At 42.4% G+C, this 20,458-nt stretch overlaps 1 protein-coding gene across 1 annotated transcript in view; it reads right to left on the bottom strand.

The window, feature by feature from the left end:
- The window catches only part of ENAH (ENAH actin regulator), a 112,879-nt gene that overhangs the window by 65,941 nt on the left and 26,480 nt on the right, over window positions 1-20,458 (bottom strand). The window contains exon 2 of the mRNA XM_034667631.1: window positions 4,292-4,457. Within this exon, the coding sequence (XP_034523522.1) occupies window positions 4,292-4,457 (166 nt within the window). The remainder of the gene's footprint in view (window positions 1-4,291; window positions 4,458-20,458) is intronic.

The raw sequence follows: 20,458 nt of genomic DNA on the forward strand, positions 1-20,458 counted from the left end.
GGGAAGGAGGGAGGGAGGGAGGGAGGGAGGGAGGGAGGGAGGGAGGGAACAAACCAATCATTTATTACATTTATTCTTAGGTACATTATCATTTTTGTTACTTTAGCGATATCTTTATAAAATTATACAGCTGACCCCCGCACAACACAGGTTTAAACTGCATGAATCCACTTACACGTGGACATTTTTTGAAACAATCCGGTACTGTAAATGTATGTTCTCTTCCCTATGATTTTCTTTTTTTTTTTTTTAAAGATTTTTTATTTATTTATAAGACAGAGATAGAGACAGCCAGCGAGAGAGGGAACACAAGCAGGGGGAGTGGGAGAGGAAGAAGCAGGCTCACAGCAGAGGAGCCTGACGTGGGGCTCGATCCCATAACGCCGGGATCACGCCCTGAGCCGAAGGCAGACGCTTAACCGCTCCGCCACCCAGGCGCCCCCCCTATGATTTTCTTAATAGCACTTTCTTTTCTCCAGCTTACTTACAATGCGTAATACATATAAGGCACAAAATATGTGTTCATCGACCATTTCTGTTATACATAAGGCTTCCGGTGAACTGTAGGCTATTAGCAGCTAAGCTGTGGGGGAGTCGAAAGTTATACATGGATTTTCAACTGCATGGGACGTGGTGCCCCTAACCCCCAGGTTGTTCAAGGGTCAGGTGTATTTTCAAATTGTTTATTGCTAGTTATACAAAAATGCTACTGATTTTTATAAACTGATCTATCCAGCAACCATGCTCAACAATCTTATCAGTTCTCATATCTCATCTGCAGATGCTCCTGGGATTTTTTTATGTAGACAACTGTATCACCAGGGAATACGGTCAGCTCTCTTTTCTCCTTTCCGATCCATGGAGCTTGTATTACTTCATCTTCCTATCACTAGGTTACCTCCTCCTCTGCAATGCTAAATGCAAATGATTAAAGCTGAAATCCCCAAGCAATTCCTGAGTCTCATGGTAATCCCCTCCAACATTATACTGTCCTGTAAGATGCTGGATGTATGTTTATACTATGCATCCTTATTAGCTTAAGAAAATTCATTCTTATGCCAGATGTGCTGAAAATTATTATGTATGGATTTTATCAAATGCTTTTTTTCTGAATCTCATTTTTTTTTCTTATAGGTTTTCTTCTGGTAAACCACATTAATAAATTATCTAATGTTAAACTAGTCTTACATTACTGAGATGGAAACAAACCTTATTTGGTCAAGAGGTAGTATTTTTTATACGCACTGCTGCATTTGGTCTGCTAATATCTCACTGAGGACTTTTATATCTATGTCAGTGCTCATAACCGAGGCTGGCCTATAATCTTGCTCTCTCAAATTGTTCTATGTTGCAGATATCAAAATTATACTAGCCTCATAAAATACTATTCTTTAGAACAATTTGTATAAAACAGGTAATACCTTAAACGTTTTCAGATTTTGTTTGTAAAGCTCTGGACTCCCTCCCTCCTTGTTTTTTACATTTTGGGGTTAGACTATTAATTATTGATATATTTTATGACTGTGAGTCTGTTTTTCTATTTTTCTACCAGCCTTGGTAGATGATATTTTTCTACAAGATGACCCATTTCTTGGCTAAAGCTGTTCATAATATTATACTTTATTTCCTTACTATAATGATATTTTTCAATCCTAATACTGTTTATTTGTAACTTTTCATTTTTTGATTCTGCCAATTTTTCCATTCAATGAAATAGCTTTTGTATTAATAATTTTCATGTCTTTTTTAATTTAATATCTCCTTTTATTTTTAGTATTTCCTCCCTGCTTTCTTTAGGTCAAGCTCATTACATGCCATGAAGATTTGTCCATCAAAAGACAGCTTAGATGTTTTACCAGTTTCTACATGTACATCCTGTCACTCCAGTCAAAGTCATTTTTTTTTTTAAGATTTTTATTTATTTATTTGACAGAGAGAGAGAGAGCGAGCACAAGCAGGGGGAGTGGCAGGCAGAAGGAAAAGGAGACTCCCCGCTGAGCAGGGAGCCCCATATGGGGCTCCAACAAGGGCCCTGGGACAACAACCTGTGCCGAAGGCAGACGCTTAACCAACTGAGCCACCCAAGCGTCCCTGTTTTCTAAACATTTTTTAATCTTCATAATGATTTCATGTTAGTGTCATAAATTATTCAGAAGTTTCTTTAAATTTCCAGGGGCGCCTGGGTAGCGCAGTCGTTAAGCGTCTGCCTTCGGCTCAGGGCGTGATCCCGGCGTTATGGGATCAAGTCCCACATCAGGCTCCTCCACTGGAAGCCTGCTTCTTCCTCTCCCACTCCCCCTGCTTGTGTTCCCTATCTGGCTGGCTGTCTCTCTGTCAAATAAAAAAATTTAAAAAAAAAAAAAAAGAAGAAGTTGTTTCTTTAAATTTCCAAACATTCCATTTGTCAAAACCTAGAAGTCATAGTTTACTCATGAATAAAAACTTAAGTGTTTCATATGAAAATTTCCTGGCATATCTCTAATAATTTTTTCATTCATTCGGGTATAACTGAAACATAACATTATATTTATATAACTTAATAATATCCAGGTGTACAACATAATGATTCAATCTAACTATTTCTAAATAGTCATTTTCTTTTCTGCCAACATTTAGATACTTTTAGGGTTGTTCATCAGTGCTATGAAATGACCAATTCATCAAATTCACCAAAAATGTCATACTGGTTTGACATATTGTGTTAAAAATGTTAAGCCATTTCTAGCAAGTTTTTAAAGTTGTGCAGTCTTCATTTTCTTCTCTGCAACAGCATCTCTGGGAGTGTCTGATTTGTCTCAGTCCTGACTCATGCGGGGACACTATGCTGGAGGGAGAGACCTCTGTAGCACCTGGATTCCCGACCAGGAACGAAGGTTCCTAGTACACAGACTGGGGGCCAGAGAAGGGCCACGCAATGGGGTGGACAGCAGGAGCGGGGAGACCGAGGAGGGAAAGAACAGGGTAGGGTGGGGGGCTCAGGGCAGCAACAGAGGGAGAAGAGACCTTTCGAAGGCAGGAAGGGGGGCAGGCTGGGCAGTTTGCATTAAGCACGGGAACCTCTCTATCTGCGGACCAACTCCGCACTGCATGTGTTTCTGCAGGGTGTCCCAAGAGGGTCACCGATGTCTGTTAATTTCCAAATCACAGTTGTGTGAATGAAGTTGGAGGCTCCCATCTTCCAGAAAACCACAAACACCTTTGCCTCCCAGGCTGATGGTGTGCATCCTGGCGTGGAGCCCCGCCCTGCACATAAAATGTGGTCTCAGAGCCCAACCGCTCACAGGCCCACAGCCACTGCAAGCACTCATGACAAACTTGAGTCCCTAGGTGTTCGCAGTTCATAACTGCCACCCTAAAACACGGGGCTGCTGCAGCATCCAGCTGCACACAACACCTCAGGGTGTCCCGGGGGAAACTTACAGGCCTGTCTTTCTTCAGTTAAGGGCTCAGCTGGAAATTTGTTCCATTTTTCCTGCATGTGGCTAACACTGGATAATTCCACCATCTTACCGGAACCAAAAGTATTTCATAAAGCTGTCCTTCAGAAAAGTTCTTGCTGCTATTAGCATATTCTTAATGCTAGTAAGACCCCATCTACATTTTTCTCTATCTACTGCTCCTGGTCTGTTAAGGTCCAAGAAATCAAGTCATCAAATAAATCCAGTCACCTTTCTGGGAAATCCAGGGCAGTGAATTAGTAAAAGCTTAGTTTTCATCCCGGAACGCATCACAAAAGCCTAACTATTCCAACAACCTTAATACCTAGAATTTTTCTATCATACAAGAATTCAACAGTATTTTCTGAAACTATTTAGACTTTCAACTCCTTCCTCTAGCCCCACACCTTCGGCAGGAAATGAATTCCTTAAACATACAATCTCCTCTTTAAGTGGTATTTCACATTTTTGTTTGTCCTAAATTTACTTTGGATTCCCAAAACTAGTTAGCTGGAAGGCCCCAAGACCTCATGCACGTTCATAATTTAAAGTCATATTTATATTTTTTTGTGCAATTAGCTCTAAATCCTCACCCAAATTCAGGCCTCCTAAAAGGGGGAAAGGGTAGGAAGGCAAACCGGTACCCAGTTCTCCCACGCAGAACATGCTGACTGCACCTGCAAAGCACTAGTTCAGTTTACTGACTATTTTACAAGTCCTTGTGTAATTCTAGACAACTTTTTTTTTTTCAGTTAGCCAGCATATAGTACCATCCTAAGTTTTTGTTGTGGTGTTCAACAGTTCATTAGCTGCGTATATAGACAACTTTAAATAAGAATTTAATAGACCCTTACCTGATGGTCCTGAATCTTCCTGCCCACCACTCGGAACGTGTTGTTGCCTGTATGATGATATATATGAACTCGGCTGAACCCAGTTGAGCCACCAGCTGGCACCCACTTCTTGTTGGCATCATCATAAACCATCACAGCAGCTCTTGCCTGACAGATACTCTGTTCACTGTAAAAAATAAAATATGCAAACTTAAGATATTTAAAATATGCCATGTTTCCCATACAGCTATACAGAGTTAGCCAACAATCAGTGCTTCACTGGGTGCTAGAACAAGAAAGACAGGGACTTCCTGCCTTTACGGGTAAAGTCTAATGGGGAGAAGAGACCAAAAACAAGTGTGATGAGAGACCAGAGAAGGTCCGGATCCATAAAGAGCACTGAGACAAGCAACACGAGAACTGTCTTCTAACCGAATACACAGCATCTAACGCGCTCATGAAACTGAATACAACTGCAAGTATAAATTAGCCATCATCTGTTCAACTGGACATCTGTTTATAATACTGGTGACCTATGATTACCCACTCTTTACTGGCAAGATTCTTTTTACCATCAGGCTTGCTTCAATGTCTACAGAACAAATTCTGATAAGCTCTATCTTCTCCTTGAAATATGGAGTGGCCACTAACAAGCAATGGATGGCAATGGGTCTAGTCCCTGATTCCACTTGGGCAAGACAACATCCTAGGTCCTAAATTTCTTCATGTAAAAATGTGATAATTTCTAGAGATCCTTTTAGATTTTAAATTCTAACCTTCATAGACAAATATTAAAGAAAAGGCTAATTTCCACGAAAGAATCTTTAAATCTCAGCTTTGTTTCAATTATTTGTTACCAAGACTGAGATACAGAAATAAAAAGTAGAGATTTCATGTTAAGTACTAGGTTCATCTTTTAAATATTCTGTAATACTACTGGGGGGAAAAAAAATGACTTGAATTTTATTACTTCATAACATAGCTTATTTTTTAAAGAATCGAATACTAAGAATGAGCAACAAAACAGGTAGGTTATGCTGACCCAACTAAAATAACACAATCTCCACATCGCAGACTTATCTGATACTTAAAGCAGAAGTTAATGGAAATGCCCCGAAATAGCTCATCCAACCTCATCCTTAACAAAAGCACCGCTCATCTACCAATGTTAGCTTCAAGGACTTTAAGCAGCTGATCATGTGGTTTTTGGCCAATATCCTCAAAAAGAAAAAGTTACTGTCTGACCCTCTCCTCTTACTCACACTTCTGCCCCATCCCTGAACAGCCTGTGGTTTACTCATCACGTGACTTGACGACAGAAGATCAGGGGAGATCCGCAGGGGCCGCAGCACTGAGCTACACGGTCACTTCAGAACAGTGAGGTCATCATTATTTCTAATTTTCTATCAGAGAAAAACTTCACAAAAACTAACTCGTAACAGTATTTGTTTAGCACAAACACTGAAATAGAGTGGTACTGCCTAAATTTTTATGTGGCACTAAAACTTCTTGGTAAACTAGTCCTGGGAATAAAAACAAGTTAATGACAAAAGCTTGAATTATTTCTAAACGCCTGATTAAAGAGCATTTGTCAACACAGAAATTGAAATCTCTTCATCACTCACAAAAGAAATACTTGTGAAGTGACAGCATTTTCAGGACCTCACACAAAGATCACGTGAAACAAGCTAAGGCACAGTGCCCCTTACAGCATATAGCCCAAGAAAGAAAGCTACTACTAATGGTAAGTAACAAAACAGCATTTTCCAGCTTTCAAAAAAATTAGTATTTTGGACACGTTTCCTAATATTTATAATACAATGTCTCCTCCAGAAGTCCCAGTGGATCACAGAAGCCAAAGCAATAAACCCCCATTTGCTATAAATTAAGTCATTCCATGACTAAAAAACAACACAACACAAAACAAAAAATCCTTTTAAATATACATAGGAAATCTAAAACAAAGAGAGTTAAACATAATGTCCCCACTTTTTCCTCCACCACTGCTCTGGAGTGGGCTGCTGGAGACATTTCAAACAGTGAAGCACACAGTTAACTCAACAGCTTTAACTAATCCTGATTAATCAAGATACATACAAACTACTTAGGAATCAAACATCTGGTCACTTGCATTTCCTTGGGAAAGCTATCACCACAGAAACAAAGACAGACATATCCAAGCAGCCAAGAGAGGACACAAATGCCAAAATTAGTCGACTAGTTTTCTAATGAAGATGAAAAGAAATCTTCAAAATGAAAAGCTAAAAATACAAATCCAGCTCTCAGCAAAGCCAACAAGCACAAAAAAAAAAAAAAAAAAAAAAAAAAAAAAAAAAAAAAAGCCAAGATTCAAGAGAAGAAAAAGTAACAAGGCTGTGTGGCAAGCTGTGAGGGACAGGTTATGCCCGAATAACTCTGTTGTCCTAGAAGCCACAGCAAAGCCCAAACAAGAAGGGACAGCAGTGCCCGCTGGGGTCCTCAGTGACAAATGCAAGCCAAGTCCTCACAATTCCATGCCACGGCATCTGAGGACCTCTCCTCACTAGACAGACATCTGTGCTGTAACAGAAATTATTTGGTCTTTGTCCCAGATCCAGGCACAGAGCTCCGAAAACCCCTGGAATCTTCCAGGCAGTAAGAGTGTCTTTGGCATGCTGCTCAACGGCTCTATGCTTCAAGATGGGGGCTGGCTGCCAGAAATACCATGCCATGCTTACAGGGTGGAAATTTTCAGTTCCACCCCACCCCCCACCTCTGCAGAGGGCAGCAGGGCCAGAGATCAAGTTCACTCACCAATGGGCAATCAAGTCCTCCATCATGCCTACATAATGAGCCCTCCATCAAAACACCCCAAGGAGCCCACACCGCAGGGCTGGCGGGGTGGCGAGCCGGTAAAGGGCATGGAAGCTCTGTGCTTGCCCCATACTTTGTGCTATGCAAGTTTTCCACCTGGCTGTTCCTAAATTATATCCTTTATTGAAAACGAAGAAACAAAAACAGTAACAGTAAGCAAAGCAGTTTCCTGAGTTCTAGGAGTTGTTCTAGCACATTTCTGAACCTGAAGGGAGGTGGGGGGAACATCAGAATTTGTGGGCAGCTGGGCACTAAATGTATGGGTAGCCTACGTACCCCATCAGCAGCTGGTCCCTCAAGTAAGGTCATTCTCAGGGGACTGAGCCCCTAACATGCAGCGTCTACACTAACTCCAGACAGTGTCAGAAGAGAACTGAATTGCACACCCAGTTGGTACTGGAAAATAGAATGGCAGTTGACGTGAGAAGAAAACCACACATATACCAACTCTGATTACAGGTGTGCATAAAATAGACCAGTGGCACCGTCTTGGATTTCATGAACCCACAGACTTCAAAAATAGGCTGCATGAATCAATACAGAATTGGTTGACAACATTTTGGTCTACTTGCCAGGGAGGAGATGGGGGAGGGAGGAAACACCACAATAACTTACTAAAACAAGGATATTTTGGAACTTAAAAATCTCAAAATAAAAATCATGTAATGTAATATACTGTAAATGTAACAACTAGCTTTCTCTAACATCTCCACCTAGGCCATTTTCCCCCCATTTCTCCCTGGTCCCGGTGAAATACTTAACAAGGGCCTTAAAGTAAGACTGGCCTCAGTCCCAACAGAGCTGCCTGCACACTGGGGTGTAGCGAGCAATGGAGCAACGACAGAAACAGTTTACAGGTTCTTCTGATAAGAATTTCCAGCTTTCTCTAGCATTTTTACCTGAGAAAGTCAACGGGGAAGCTTGCAAATTGCTGAAATTACATACATATGCGCAGTTTTTCAGGGAAAAGTGAAATGGAAGGCAGGCAAGATTTAAGCACCACAGCTACTGAAGAGTCAAAAAAAAATAAAAAACCAAAAAATGTTTAAGAAAATTAAGAGCCAACAAGCACAGCAAAAGAGACAAAAATGGTATGATCCTCCTATCAGCCTTCTATCTGCGTTATAACAAGCCTCAAAACTAAACAGCGAGCCAGAGTCTTCAACATTCTGAGTCAGTAACGGAACTGCACCCAAGATTAAATTAGTAAATTACTAAGCTACAGTTTTGTGAAGATCAGGCATGAAATAAGTTTCACTTTATGACCAAATGCTATTGGTACACAGTTAGTTACACTTCATCTTCCTGATATTAATTTTTATCTTGATCTTTTATTTATTTACTTATTGACTGCCCCACAGAGCCTAACCTGTGGTAAAGTACCCAGGTCTGTACAACTTCTCTACTACCAACCACTTACAGAAGAATTCACATTTTGTCTGTTGTGAAACTGAGTCATTCCACGAACTAAGATGTAATTCAGAAGATAAAATATTAAAATAAAATGACACAAGAAAGTTGGGAATTTTAAAGAGAGGATTTCCATCTTATGCACTGATGTCAATTTTTTTGCTCAAACCTGCAGTTTTATAACATTTCAAGTATTAAAGACAGAGTAAAACAATGTTAGATTTCAATTCAATTCCACAAACACTGCTCATACCTACAGTGCACAGCTCCTGGGCCACAGAGTGAAAGGGAGCTAGGCCATCACAGTCATAAAAGACTATGCACCCCACCTGGAATAATAAACACATATTTTTCCCAAATAGGAAATAAATAATAAACAGTGTGTCCTGTATGGTGTTAAGCACAAGCAGAACCACAAATCACAGTGTCTTTTTCTCTCAGTTCAGCATTCCGGGATCTGGCCACCCTGCAAACCCAAGGGTCACTCCAGAACCCTCCCTACCCTCATCGGCCCAGGCCCTCCACAGTCACCACAGCCTGCCAATCCTACTTCCTCACTACTTCTAAATTCATTCATTCATTCCCTTTGCTTCACAATGCTCAGCAGCTCTGGGCCCTCCCTAGTCTTTTACGGGATTATTTCCGCAATCTCCTAACGTATTTCTGACTGCAACTTTACTCCCTTCCCCCTTTTCCTAAATCAAATCGGATTATGTGACTCTCCGGGTTAAGACATTCCAAAGACTTGTTTCAGGATAGACTCTGCCTTCCTAACACGGAAGACAAGGTCTGCTGTCTTCCTTAACATCCTTTCTTTCTTTCAATTGCTTATTGATGCGTGCCAGGCACCAATCCAGCATCCTGGTGCTAGGGGCACATCAGAGTTCCAAACCATCCAAACCCCCAACACCACAGTGACAATTATGCCATACTTGTCCATACGTCCATACCCCTGCACTTGCCTTTCCTTCCACCCATCTGCACACTTCCTCTTCCCCAAATACCTTCTGCCTAATACTCAGCCATCCCCCAATTTTAGACCCAAGTGTCACATCTTCCTGCCCCCCCCAACAGAACTCATTCTGTGTTCTCACAACACACTCCGCACATCACCTCTGCACCAGTGTCATGTTAAACCCCTGAAGGGCTGCCACTGTATCTTTTCATCTCCCCTCGTGACGATTTGTTAAAGCAGGGAGAGAAACGAACTGCAAAAAGTAAAAAAAAAAAAAAAAAAAAAAGCCAGCTTTGAGTAAGAACCCCAAAATATGCTGGGGAAAGCCCCCCTTTCTGACTTCCAATGCTCCAAAGGACAGCCATCAATACCTATCTATAACACCATCATTAGCACTCAAAAGCCACAGACCTACGCTCTTCTCCCAGCAGCTGGCCAGTGCACTGACCAAGAGTCAGCTGCGTTTGTAACTCAGTGTATCCACTCTAATTGTGCAATTTACTAAACAGATACTGTGTGAGTATATACAAGTTCTATGAAATTAGATTCAATGTATTGGAAAGTTTCTCTCGGGTCGGAGTTACTGAAGAGCTGTGAGCCGCATACGAAGGGAAAGGTGCTCGGGCAGGTCAGGCGAGGTCTACACTCAGAACACTTCGTGTGCGTCTCCGTTCTCCCTCCACTTTCAAGAAGCCAAAGCCGCAACTCAAGATAAGGCACGGGTGTGCCTTCGGAAAGAAAAATAATGTAGAATTCTCACCAATGGCATAACACTAAAAGCTTACCAGAAAAAGGCTACAGAATTAACGTATCTATTATAAAGTAGACTAAAACGTTTAAAGGCATAAATCGTTTTCAAGGACACCAAACGTGAACGAGTTCAGTGATCCAACCTTCACGACCAGGACAGGTCACACGGATTCAAGGGCTTCCACTGCAGGACACGTTTATGAAAACGCTGATGAAGCTCTTCTTCATATTCCATCCAGGGGAGAAAAAAAGAACAACCCTGAAAAGATTCAGAAGGAAAGCTGCCTGCTAGCAACAGTCAGGTGCTGCTGAGGGACCCAGGAAAGAGGTGAATGCTGACACACAGAGACACAAAAAAAGGCAGCAGACAATCTGTTTTCTGCTGTATCCTGCAAGGCAAGAAAACCATCTGGGAGAACAGCAGCTCCAAATATGTAGAAAGGCAAAACTTCCCGTAAAGACCACACAGGCATACACCACTCTTCTGAGAAATATTAAGGTTAAAAAGGGAAAATACCAACATGTCACTACCGAACTCTTCATCCCGCAACATCTATTTATGTGTGAAGTACAAACGCAATCTAGTATAACCGATCCACGATCACCAAAGAAAATGATCAGTTTATCTAAAGCAAAACAGCATGTTTCAGAAAATGTTTCAGCGAATCTGTTGCGTTATCCTAGAGGATGAAAAAAATCTCTTAAAATGGGGAGAAATCATTGGGTTGGATAAAATGCAGAAAAAGCACCTTGGAGGAGGCACTCACTGCATGCAGCCGTGTGTGTTCAGAAGTAAGGAGGGCATGTCTACAAAAATCCCTAGGTACTATCTGGCTTTCATTATGACTACCTCTTACTTGAGTAAGTATAGAACCGGCGCAATCCTATCAATGTGACAAGAACCCGCCTCTGCCCGCGAAGTAGCTGCAGAGAGAGGAGCGACAAAGCGAATGAAAAGGCACAGCTCTGGAATGCTCAGAAGCACAAGAGAGGAGGAAGCAAGGACGGAGTTACAGGAGTCTGTGGGGAGAGAAGAAAATGGAGTCGTGCTGGGCTGGAAATCACGGAAGCAGCAGGACAGGCAAGACCCGGCAGGGGTGGGGGAGCCCTGCCTCAGTGCACGACTCAGGCTGGGCACACAGAAGGAGACCTGGGTTCACCGCAGAGAAGCGCAGACAAAGTCAAGCCCGCTGGCCGTTCCTGGGGTACAAAAGACGACTAGGTACCCAAAGTAAAGCAAATGGTATTTTTCTTGTTATTTTTTTTTTTTTAAGATTTTATTTGAGAGAGAGAGAGCATGAGCAGGGGGGAGAGGGAGAAGCAGACTCCCCGTCGAGCAGGGAGTCCGATACAGGGCTCAATCCCAGGATGCTGGGATTATGACCTGAGCAGAAGGCAGACGCTTAACCGACTGAGCCACCCAGGTGCCCTGTAAATGGTATTTTTCTAAAACTTAAAACCAACTGCTTCAGGAGACTGTGCTCTACAACGACCCTCAAATATTTTTTAAATATTTAAATTTAAAAATACGTTTTAACATATTGCTTAATTGCAAGCACAAAAATCCTAACAAAATCAAGGAGGGAAACTGTGCTAATGGTACTATTCTCTGTAATATCTAGTAAGACTGACACATCCCCTCTTAAAGTCAAGGTCATAAAGCATCCAAATCACTTTACATCATCAAAGACCTGAAACCCAGGGACATTTCAGTGACACAGGTCATTAATTACTGAGCCAGTGTTGTGAAGAAAATGATACTAATAAAAATAGGACTATAAGAATACAACACGAAGTGTCACACACTGTTCTATGTGCTTTGCCTTTATTCATTCATCTATCTATTTACCAACCTTATTGGTAGATATTTGTCATATCCCCACTTTACACGTAGGGAACTGACACAGTTGCACAAGTGGGATTCAGAGCAGCCAGGCTGCTTGAGTGTGGACTCACGACCACTCTACTTGAGTAACTCAGTCTAACGATATTAGTTCCACAAAACTACCTCCTCAACGATTTCTACTATTTCCACATTACTCTTCATGTTATACTTAATGCGAAGCTAAGGGTAGAGAACCTGGGTACAATGGACTCTTGAACAACATGGGTTTCAACTGTGTGTGGATTTCTGATAGACACAGTGCAGTCCTGTAAATGTTTTCTCTTCCTTATGAGTTCCGTAATGTGTCCTTTTCTCCAGCTTACTTTACTATAAGAATACAGTGTATAATTCATAGAACATACAGAGTATGTGCTCATCAACTGTTCATGTGATCAGTAAGGCTTCTGGTCAACAGCAGGCTATTCAGAGTGAAGTTTTTTGGAGTCAGAATTTATACATGGAGGGGCGCCTGGGTGGCGCAGTCATTAAGTGGCTGCCTTCGGCTCAGGGCGTGATCCTGGCGTTCTGGGATCGAGCCCCACATCAGGCTCCTCCACTAAGAGCCTGCTTCTTCTTCTCCCACTCCCCCTACTTGTGTTCCCTCTCTCGCTGGCTGTCTCTGTCTCTGTTCAACAAATAAAATCTTTAAAAAAAAAAAAAAAAGAAGTTATACATGGATTTTTGACTGCATGGGGATCAGCACCCTAACCCCCATGTTGTTCAAGGTCAACCGTACATACAATGAAATATTAGTCTTAAAAAGGAAAGAAATCCCGACACCTGCTATAACATGGATAAACCTTGAGGACATCATACTGAGTGAAACTAGCAAGACACAGAAGGACAAATACTGTGGGATGCCATTCACGTGCGGCCTGCAGACCGGTCGAACTCACAGAGACAGATAAGAGAACGGTGGTTGCCAGGGGCTGGAGGGAGGGATGGGTGAAGAGTGATTCAGTGGGTCGAGTTTCAGTTCGGGATGATGACAAAGTTCTGGAGATGGGCGGCAGTGATGGTTACACAATCATGTGAATGTACTTAAGGCCACTGAACTGTATGCCAAAAAACGATTAAAATGGTAAATTAAGTTATGCATATTTTGCCACAATGAGAAAAAACATATATAATAGCTTTATATATTTAGAAAATGTAAGAAAGTATTTTTGCCCATCAAAGAATAAAACCATATTTATTAATCTTACTTGCATTTGGTTAAAGGTTGTATCTTAACACAAGTTTTAGGAAATTAGTATTAATAATGAAAATAAAGATCATGACATTTTCTAGAATGACTCTAACTTGTTATAATAAGAATTTAAAGTTTTGTTATACTCCTTTATTTGAGATAATTTGCTAATTTGCTCATTTCTTTCTTTCTATAAGATTTCTCTTTGGGTTGTTACTGAAGACCCACTACTTTCCTTGTTATAAACTCGGGCTTTAAAATCTCTCACTCGGGGCGCCTGGGTGGCACAGCGGTTAAGCATCTGCCTTCAGCTCAGGGCGTGATCCCGGCGTTGTGGGATCGAGCCCCACATCGGGCTCCTCTGCTATGAGCCTGCTTCTTCCTCTCCCACTCCCCCTGCTTGTGTTCCCTCTCTCGCTGGCTGTCTCTATCTCTATCAAATAAATAAATAAAATCTTTAAAAAAATAAAAAAAATAAAAAAAAANCCACTACTTTCCTTGTTATAAACTCGGGCTTTAAAATCTCTCACTCGTGCACATTTCTGGCCCCTGCCATACGTACACACTACGAGAAACAATTCACATCTTTTTTTCTCTCCTTCCAACAACCATCATATGGGGCTCCCAGTGCCCCCCACCTCCTAGTACGCATGCCCTTGTGTGATCTTCTCACACTGTCTCTGGGCAGGACCCAGCAACCTGCTTCTATTCTTTGGCAAAAGTTACGGAATGTCACTTCCAAGGTTAATTTACAGAAACAGTGGCTTCATTAGTGGGGAAAGCCCACAGGACAAGGCCACCCACCAGGACAGAACTGACCCCCTCAGTCCAACAGCCCACAAGCAACTGAATCTAACCAATCACTCTGTGAATGAGCCTAGAAGCAGATCTTCCTGGGGTGACCTGGGTCAGGACCGCGGCCTGGCCAGCCTCTTGATGACACTCGTTGAGCAACTCCTACCCAGATTCCCGATCCACAGGAACTGTGTGGTAATAAACATGTATTGTTTTAAGCCACTAAGGTTTTGCTGTAATTTTATTGTACAGCCATTAATAACTACTACACCCCACAGACCGGACACCGTCTTGCCTGGGTCCCTAAGACCTTAAACTTTTTTCCCCATTATATTAGTTTCAGATGTACACATGAGTCAGTATTTGTATATACTGTGAAAATGATAACCACAATAAATCTAGTTAACATTCATCATCACACATAGTTAAAAATACCTGTTCTTGTGATGAGAACTCATAAGATCTATTCTCTTAGCACAAATATACAATACAGTACTTAAAGCAAATTTCTTAAAAGCCAAGATAATCTCGAACTCATATGCCCCATGGCACTTAGCACATGACAGACACACAGGGTCCATATTCTTTATCTAGCCCCCCATCTCCCTAAAATGAATTTGCAGTGTCAAAGATCAATTCCCAATGCACGAGCAAACCTAAAACATCATTAATAGCATAAGAGCTCACACAAAGTAGAGACCGTCACAAAAGGGAAAAATATGCAGACACACTTCACTTGGCAACACATACCCGCCCTATCCTAGCAAATCTTCCCATTAACAAGAAATTTTTCTCAAAACAACTGATCAGAGGTTATTTCACCTCTTTCCTGAGGCTTTTTGCCTCACATTACTTTCATCTGATTAATATAGCAAAGCAGCCAAAGTACTTCCAAGTACTGCTTGAGTTAAAACTACCCAGGGGGCGCCTGGCTGACTCAGTCAGGAGCGTGTGACTCTTGATCTCTGGGATGTGAGTTCGAGCCCCACGCTGGGCGTAGAGATCACTTAAAAATAAAATCTTTAAAAAAAAATTTTTTTTTAATAGCAAGTACGGCTGATTTTAGCTATAAAGACACCAGACAGGGCCAGGCTAGGCCAGACTTGGAAATAAAGACAGGTGTGGGGCAGGGGTGGATGGGGTTTCACTTATTTCTCTTTATATTCTCACTTTGGAAAGTTATTAACTTCCTGAAGTAATAATTCAGTGAACACGTGTGAACAATAAGGAAACAAATAGGTACCACATGAGATTAAGAAAGAACAACTAAGGCAGAATACTGCAGGATCTCAACTTATTCCCCCCCACAAAAATCTATGGCAGGAGGGTTCTGCTTCTGGCCAAGTAATGGCCACATGAGGTCCTTCCCAAATGACCCTCCCCTAGATATAAAACTTTTAACTCTAGGTAAGATATACAGAACAATGATCGGAAAGTGCTGAAGAACGAGCGGAAGAGAGTCAGCTTCGGTAAAAAAGGAACAATACGGGAAGAGATGCCTGATTTTTACAGCTTTCAGCCTGAGGACAGGTCCCCCAGTCAGTGCGACCTAGCAGATCTGCCCCAACAGAAAACACCAGTCTTTCTGGTTTGAAGAAGACAGAGTTGAGGGCAATCCAAAGTGCTGGAAAACTGGAGGATATTTCTAGGGGAACAAAGGGGATGGAGGAAAGCAGGTTAGATCTGGTGTACACCCTCTGCCTACCTCTCCTGGTGGGAGAGACACATGTGCCGGCACTTCCTGAGCAGAGCAGCCCAGCTAAGGCTGACAGGCTGAAACTGAAACACCACGGGCTGCCGGACTGACAGCCAAGCTACTGGCCTGCCAGAACAACATCACCAACACCCGTCAGGGCGCCACAGCGTTATCTCAGAGCGGGTTGTCAGTCCATGAAAATACGCAGCGGTCTCCAGAGAAGGGACAGATACAACAGCCCCAGCACAAGATGAAGGTGAGCATGTTGGACTGAAGGCAGCTACTATCACTGTGTTCAAGGACATAAAGTAAATGTGCTTATAATGGAAAGACAGAAAATATCAGCAGAGAAATTTCCACTACTGAAAATTACTTTTTTCTTTATTGTTAAGACGAAAACTTTCTGGGTGGCTTAACAGAACGGGGATGGCAGGGGAAAGAACTGGTACACTTTACAACGTATCAATAGTGATTATGCAATATACAGGAGAGGGAAAAAGACTGGGGGAAAAAACAAGCAGTCCTTCAGGGACCTGTGGGGAGTAGCAGCTGGTGTAACATACATACAGGAAGAGTCCAGGACCACACACACAAAAAAAAGAAGTAAAGCATAAAAAACATAGAAGTAACAACCCACAGGCATAATACAGTCCAAGATAAAGAGAAATGCTTGAAACACCAGAAAAAAATGAAACATCATATGCAGAACAATTCAGATGACTACAGACTTCTCTTCCGAAATAATCGGGACCAGGGGACAGGAAAAACATGAATGTCGATCCATACCTCATACCACGCAAAAAAAATTAGTTCAAGACACATCATCGACTTAAACATACAAGCTAAACTCAGAAAGGTTTTAGAAGAAACAGGAAAGTGTCCCCATGAACTGGGGGCAGTTTCAGCAAAAATCGGAGAACAAAAAAGTTGGCAAATTAAAATTTACTCTCATCAAAAAACACCTTTAAGAAACTGCATATGTATGAATATTAATTATAGCTCAATAAAGCTGTTACAGAAAGGAAGAAGGGAGGGTGGAGGGAATACACAGGCAAGGCGCAGAGGAGGAGAAAAAAAAATACAAAACATAAACCTGGCGCGTATCCACGATCTGTTTTTGAAACTACAACTAAATACAGATCTTCTTCGACTTATGATGGGATGGGGTTACGTCCTGATAAACCCATTTTAAGTTGAAAATATCCTAAGTTGAAATGCATTTGATACACTAACCTCCTGAACTCCTAGCTGAGCCTCGCCCACCTTGCCCGTGCTCAGAACACTTGGATGAGCCTCTAACACAAAGCCTGTTCCACAGTCAAGTGCTGACTCTCTCCTGGGACTTACTCAACACTGGACCGGAAGTGAGACACAGCACGCTCGTGTGGATGCAGCATGGCCATGTCGGCTGGTGCCCCCGCGCCGGTGTGGCTGACAGACCTGGCAAGTGGAACACAGGTAACTGTGGTCCGTTCACACAATGCTGTAGCACCAAGCAAGGAGACAAACAACTGGGACCTACAACAACGCAGGTGACAGCACACGCACCCCGCCGTGAAGGAAGACTTACACGCGAGTCTCCATTCCGTGATTCCTAACAAATGAAGTTCTAGAACCAGAAATGCTAATCGATAGTAGAAAGTGAGCAGAAAGGCGGTTATCTGTGGGAGAGAGGGATAAAAGCCAGGATGACATGGGAAGGGACTTCAGGGAACTCTGCCCTCGTCCCAACAATGTTCCGTCTTGAAAGGGGTTTTGGTTACATGGGTGTGTGCATCTGTCAAAACTCACCCCATGGTTTATTTCACTGTGTATATTTGGCCACAAGGGGAAGGAAAACTATTACTGGGCCCTGGTTAATGATATACATACTGCATACTTAAAACACCGTGCACTGGTGACCTTACCTTACTTCTTGGACATACATCTAAATAAATAATTTACACACACACACACAAGTAAATGGATAAATGGACAGGTATGTGATGAAGCAAGTCCAAGAAAGTACAAATGCTCAGACAGGTGTTGCCAGAGGTGGGAGGGGTCAGGAGGAGTGGGTATGGAGGGGGGTCAAAAGGCACAAACTTCCAGTTATAAAATCACTCCTGGGGGTAAAATGTATGTCATGGCAAATCTAGTTATTAATATGTATTATATATCTGAAAGCTGGTACAACAGTAGATCTTAAAGTTCTCATAAGAAAAAAGTATTTGTAACTGTGTGCAGTGACATATGTTAACTAGACTGTGATGATCATTTCCCCATATAAGCATCAAATCACTATACGCTGTACACATGAAACCAATGTCAATTATATCTTGATTAAAAAAAGAAAATATATATACCCACACACATACTTTTTCTTCACATTTGTGCCAAAATCCAATAAATATATAAATTTCACACTGCTGAAAATCAAAATCCTGAAGAATGTTAAAAAAATGTTAACGGTAGATCTAGATTGTGGGTATACATATTTTCACTGAATGATTCTTTCAACTGTTGTGTATGTTTGAGATTGCTCATAATAAACTTGTGGGGAAGTGGGACTGAGCTGAACTAATTGCTCATGCCTGTGCAGCGTTCTCTATGAAGGAGCTAACTGCACACACTTCACACCTGTAATGGAAATTATGCAAAACAGTACATTTTTAAATCTTCATCAATAAAAAGGAAAAGACAAAAGACTGGCATGTTTTATTTCTCCATATTCATTCAAATAAGAATTCTAAAAGTTTTAAATAGGATCAGTTTAGAAACAATGTGTAGATGAAAATAAAGTCTGGCAGCAGCGTAGTGACTAATTCCCTCCCCCTGTTGTCAACACACACACACACACACACACGGCTTCCAGAGTCCCACAGCACAGCTTCAACAACAGCTGTAAGCACCATAAAGGTATTTACAGCCCATAACTTTCTCCTCAGCTCCAAACCCACACAGACAACCACCTAGCATGTATTTCTACCTAAATGTCACAAACATACCTCAAAATACCACCTCTTTTCTTCCCTCACCCTGTGTGCTCCTCCCTCTAATTCCCATCCCAGAGAAAAGGTACGGAAGACCCTGCTGTCTGGGCCCAACTAGAAAGCCCCAAGTATCTCCACCAGCCCCCTCTTCCTTCTGTCCCACTGCCACTCACTGGTGCATTCTTTCCGTCCCAATTATCCCCCCTCTTTGGCCACCTGTCTGCAGCCCCAGCATCGGCACTTCCCAACAAGGAGAAGCATCCAAATAGTACTCAGAAAATGCAGTCCCACTAATTGTGCATAGGAGACTCTAACTAAGAATATTTTAATTAGGACTTTTACAAAATACATTACATTTCTGATGGCTTACCTAATGTCACTTTCAAGGAAACTGCAAGACGGTTTACTCACGTTACCTTAACAGTTTTGTGGTTAAGGCCAGGTAACACTGAGATCTTAGATTTCCTTACGGAACTACTTTGAGGTCTACATACACCAAAATCATCGATACACAAACCAGGCCGTTCTCCCTCACAGAGCCCGTAGTCGGGCAAGGCTTCCAGTCTTGTCCTGAAAGTTCTGCAAAACAGGTGTCTTTAGGTGCTCCAGAGTACGGACAGGCCCTCCCTTCCAGTTCTGCACGACTGAGCACCTCCCACAAGTGATTCGGCCTCCCTGAGCGTCAGTCGCTCACCTCTAGAGTGCAGTCAGGGCAGTCCCTGAGTCAGAGCACAGTCCTGAGAGCACAAGCATGGGCATCAAGCACTCCAAGGGCTGCACACGGGGACCACCCCACGACGCTCACCACTCTCCGGACCACAGCAATAGCACTGGGGTGAATGAGGGCCACACATAAATGGGACCCGAGAGTCACAAGTGAGCACAACACTATCGAACAACGATAGCGGCCCCTTAGCATGTGATGCGTGGACAAGCCACCTGAAGGTCCGTGCCGTGGGTGGAGTCATCCCGACTGACGCGAACTTGGGGCTCCCGGCTCCGACAGTCCGGTGCGTGTGTGCAGTGAGCATGACCGACTCCTATCATCTGTGCTCAGTGGGGCTCTCTTCATTTCCACGCCTCCTGGAGCTCCCGCTTCACGTGAGGCCACTGAGGCTACAGGGAATGTTTGTGAATCTGGGATCCACCAGGGCCTTGAAATGCCACCAGCGCACTGTGACACCGTGCACTCAGCACATCTCTCGGGGCTGGAATACGATCCTCACTTCTTGTTTCAATTTAAATTAACTGCTACTGCATGTGACCGAACAATGATTATGAGCTCTCCAACTCCTACCAAGTTGCTTTTCTGTTGGTTTTTAGCATTTGAATTAAAAGGCACCTTAAAGCAAAATACATATGAACATAACATCCAAGTACTTTGAACACTTAGTCAAACTAAATCGATAATAAACAGATGCTGCTTGTGCTGGGAAATTACCAGCTAAGGCAAGCCTGGTTTTCCTATCATCCTAAGGAAACCGTTCATTTTCCAAGAGTACTCCTTGGACATTCATGGGTCCAGACCAGATATTTATACAGTTTGGCAAATATATTCAACATTCACCAGCTGCCAACTCCTGCTCAAAACGACTTCCTACGTTGTGAAATCCCGTCCTGAATTCTGGCCTGTCCATAACAGCTGGGAAAGCACATTCTCACCTCTTTTCCACAGAAAGCTCC

Source organism: Ailuropoda melanoleuca, chromosome 8 (genome assembly GCF_002007445.2).
Source record: "Ailuropoda melanoleuca isolate Jingjing chromosome 8, ASM200744v2, whole genome shotgun sequence".
In the NCBI taxonomy this organism is placed as follows: Eukaryota; Metazoa; Chordata; class Mammalia; order Carnivora; family Ursidae; genus Ailuropoda; species Ailuropoda melanoleuca.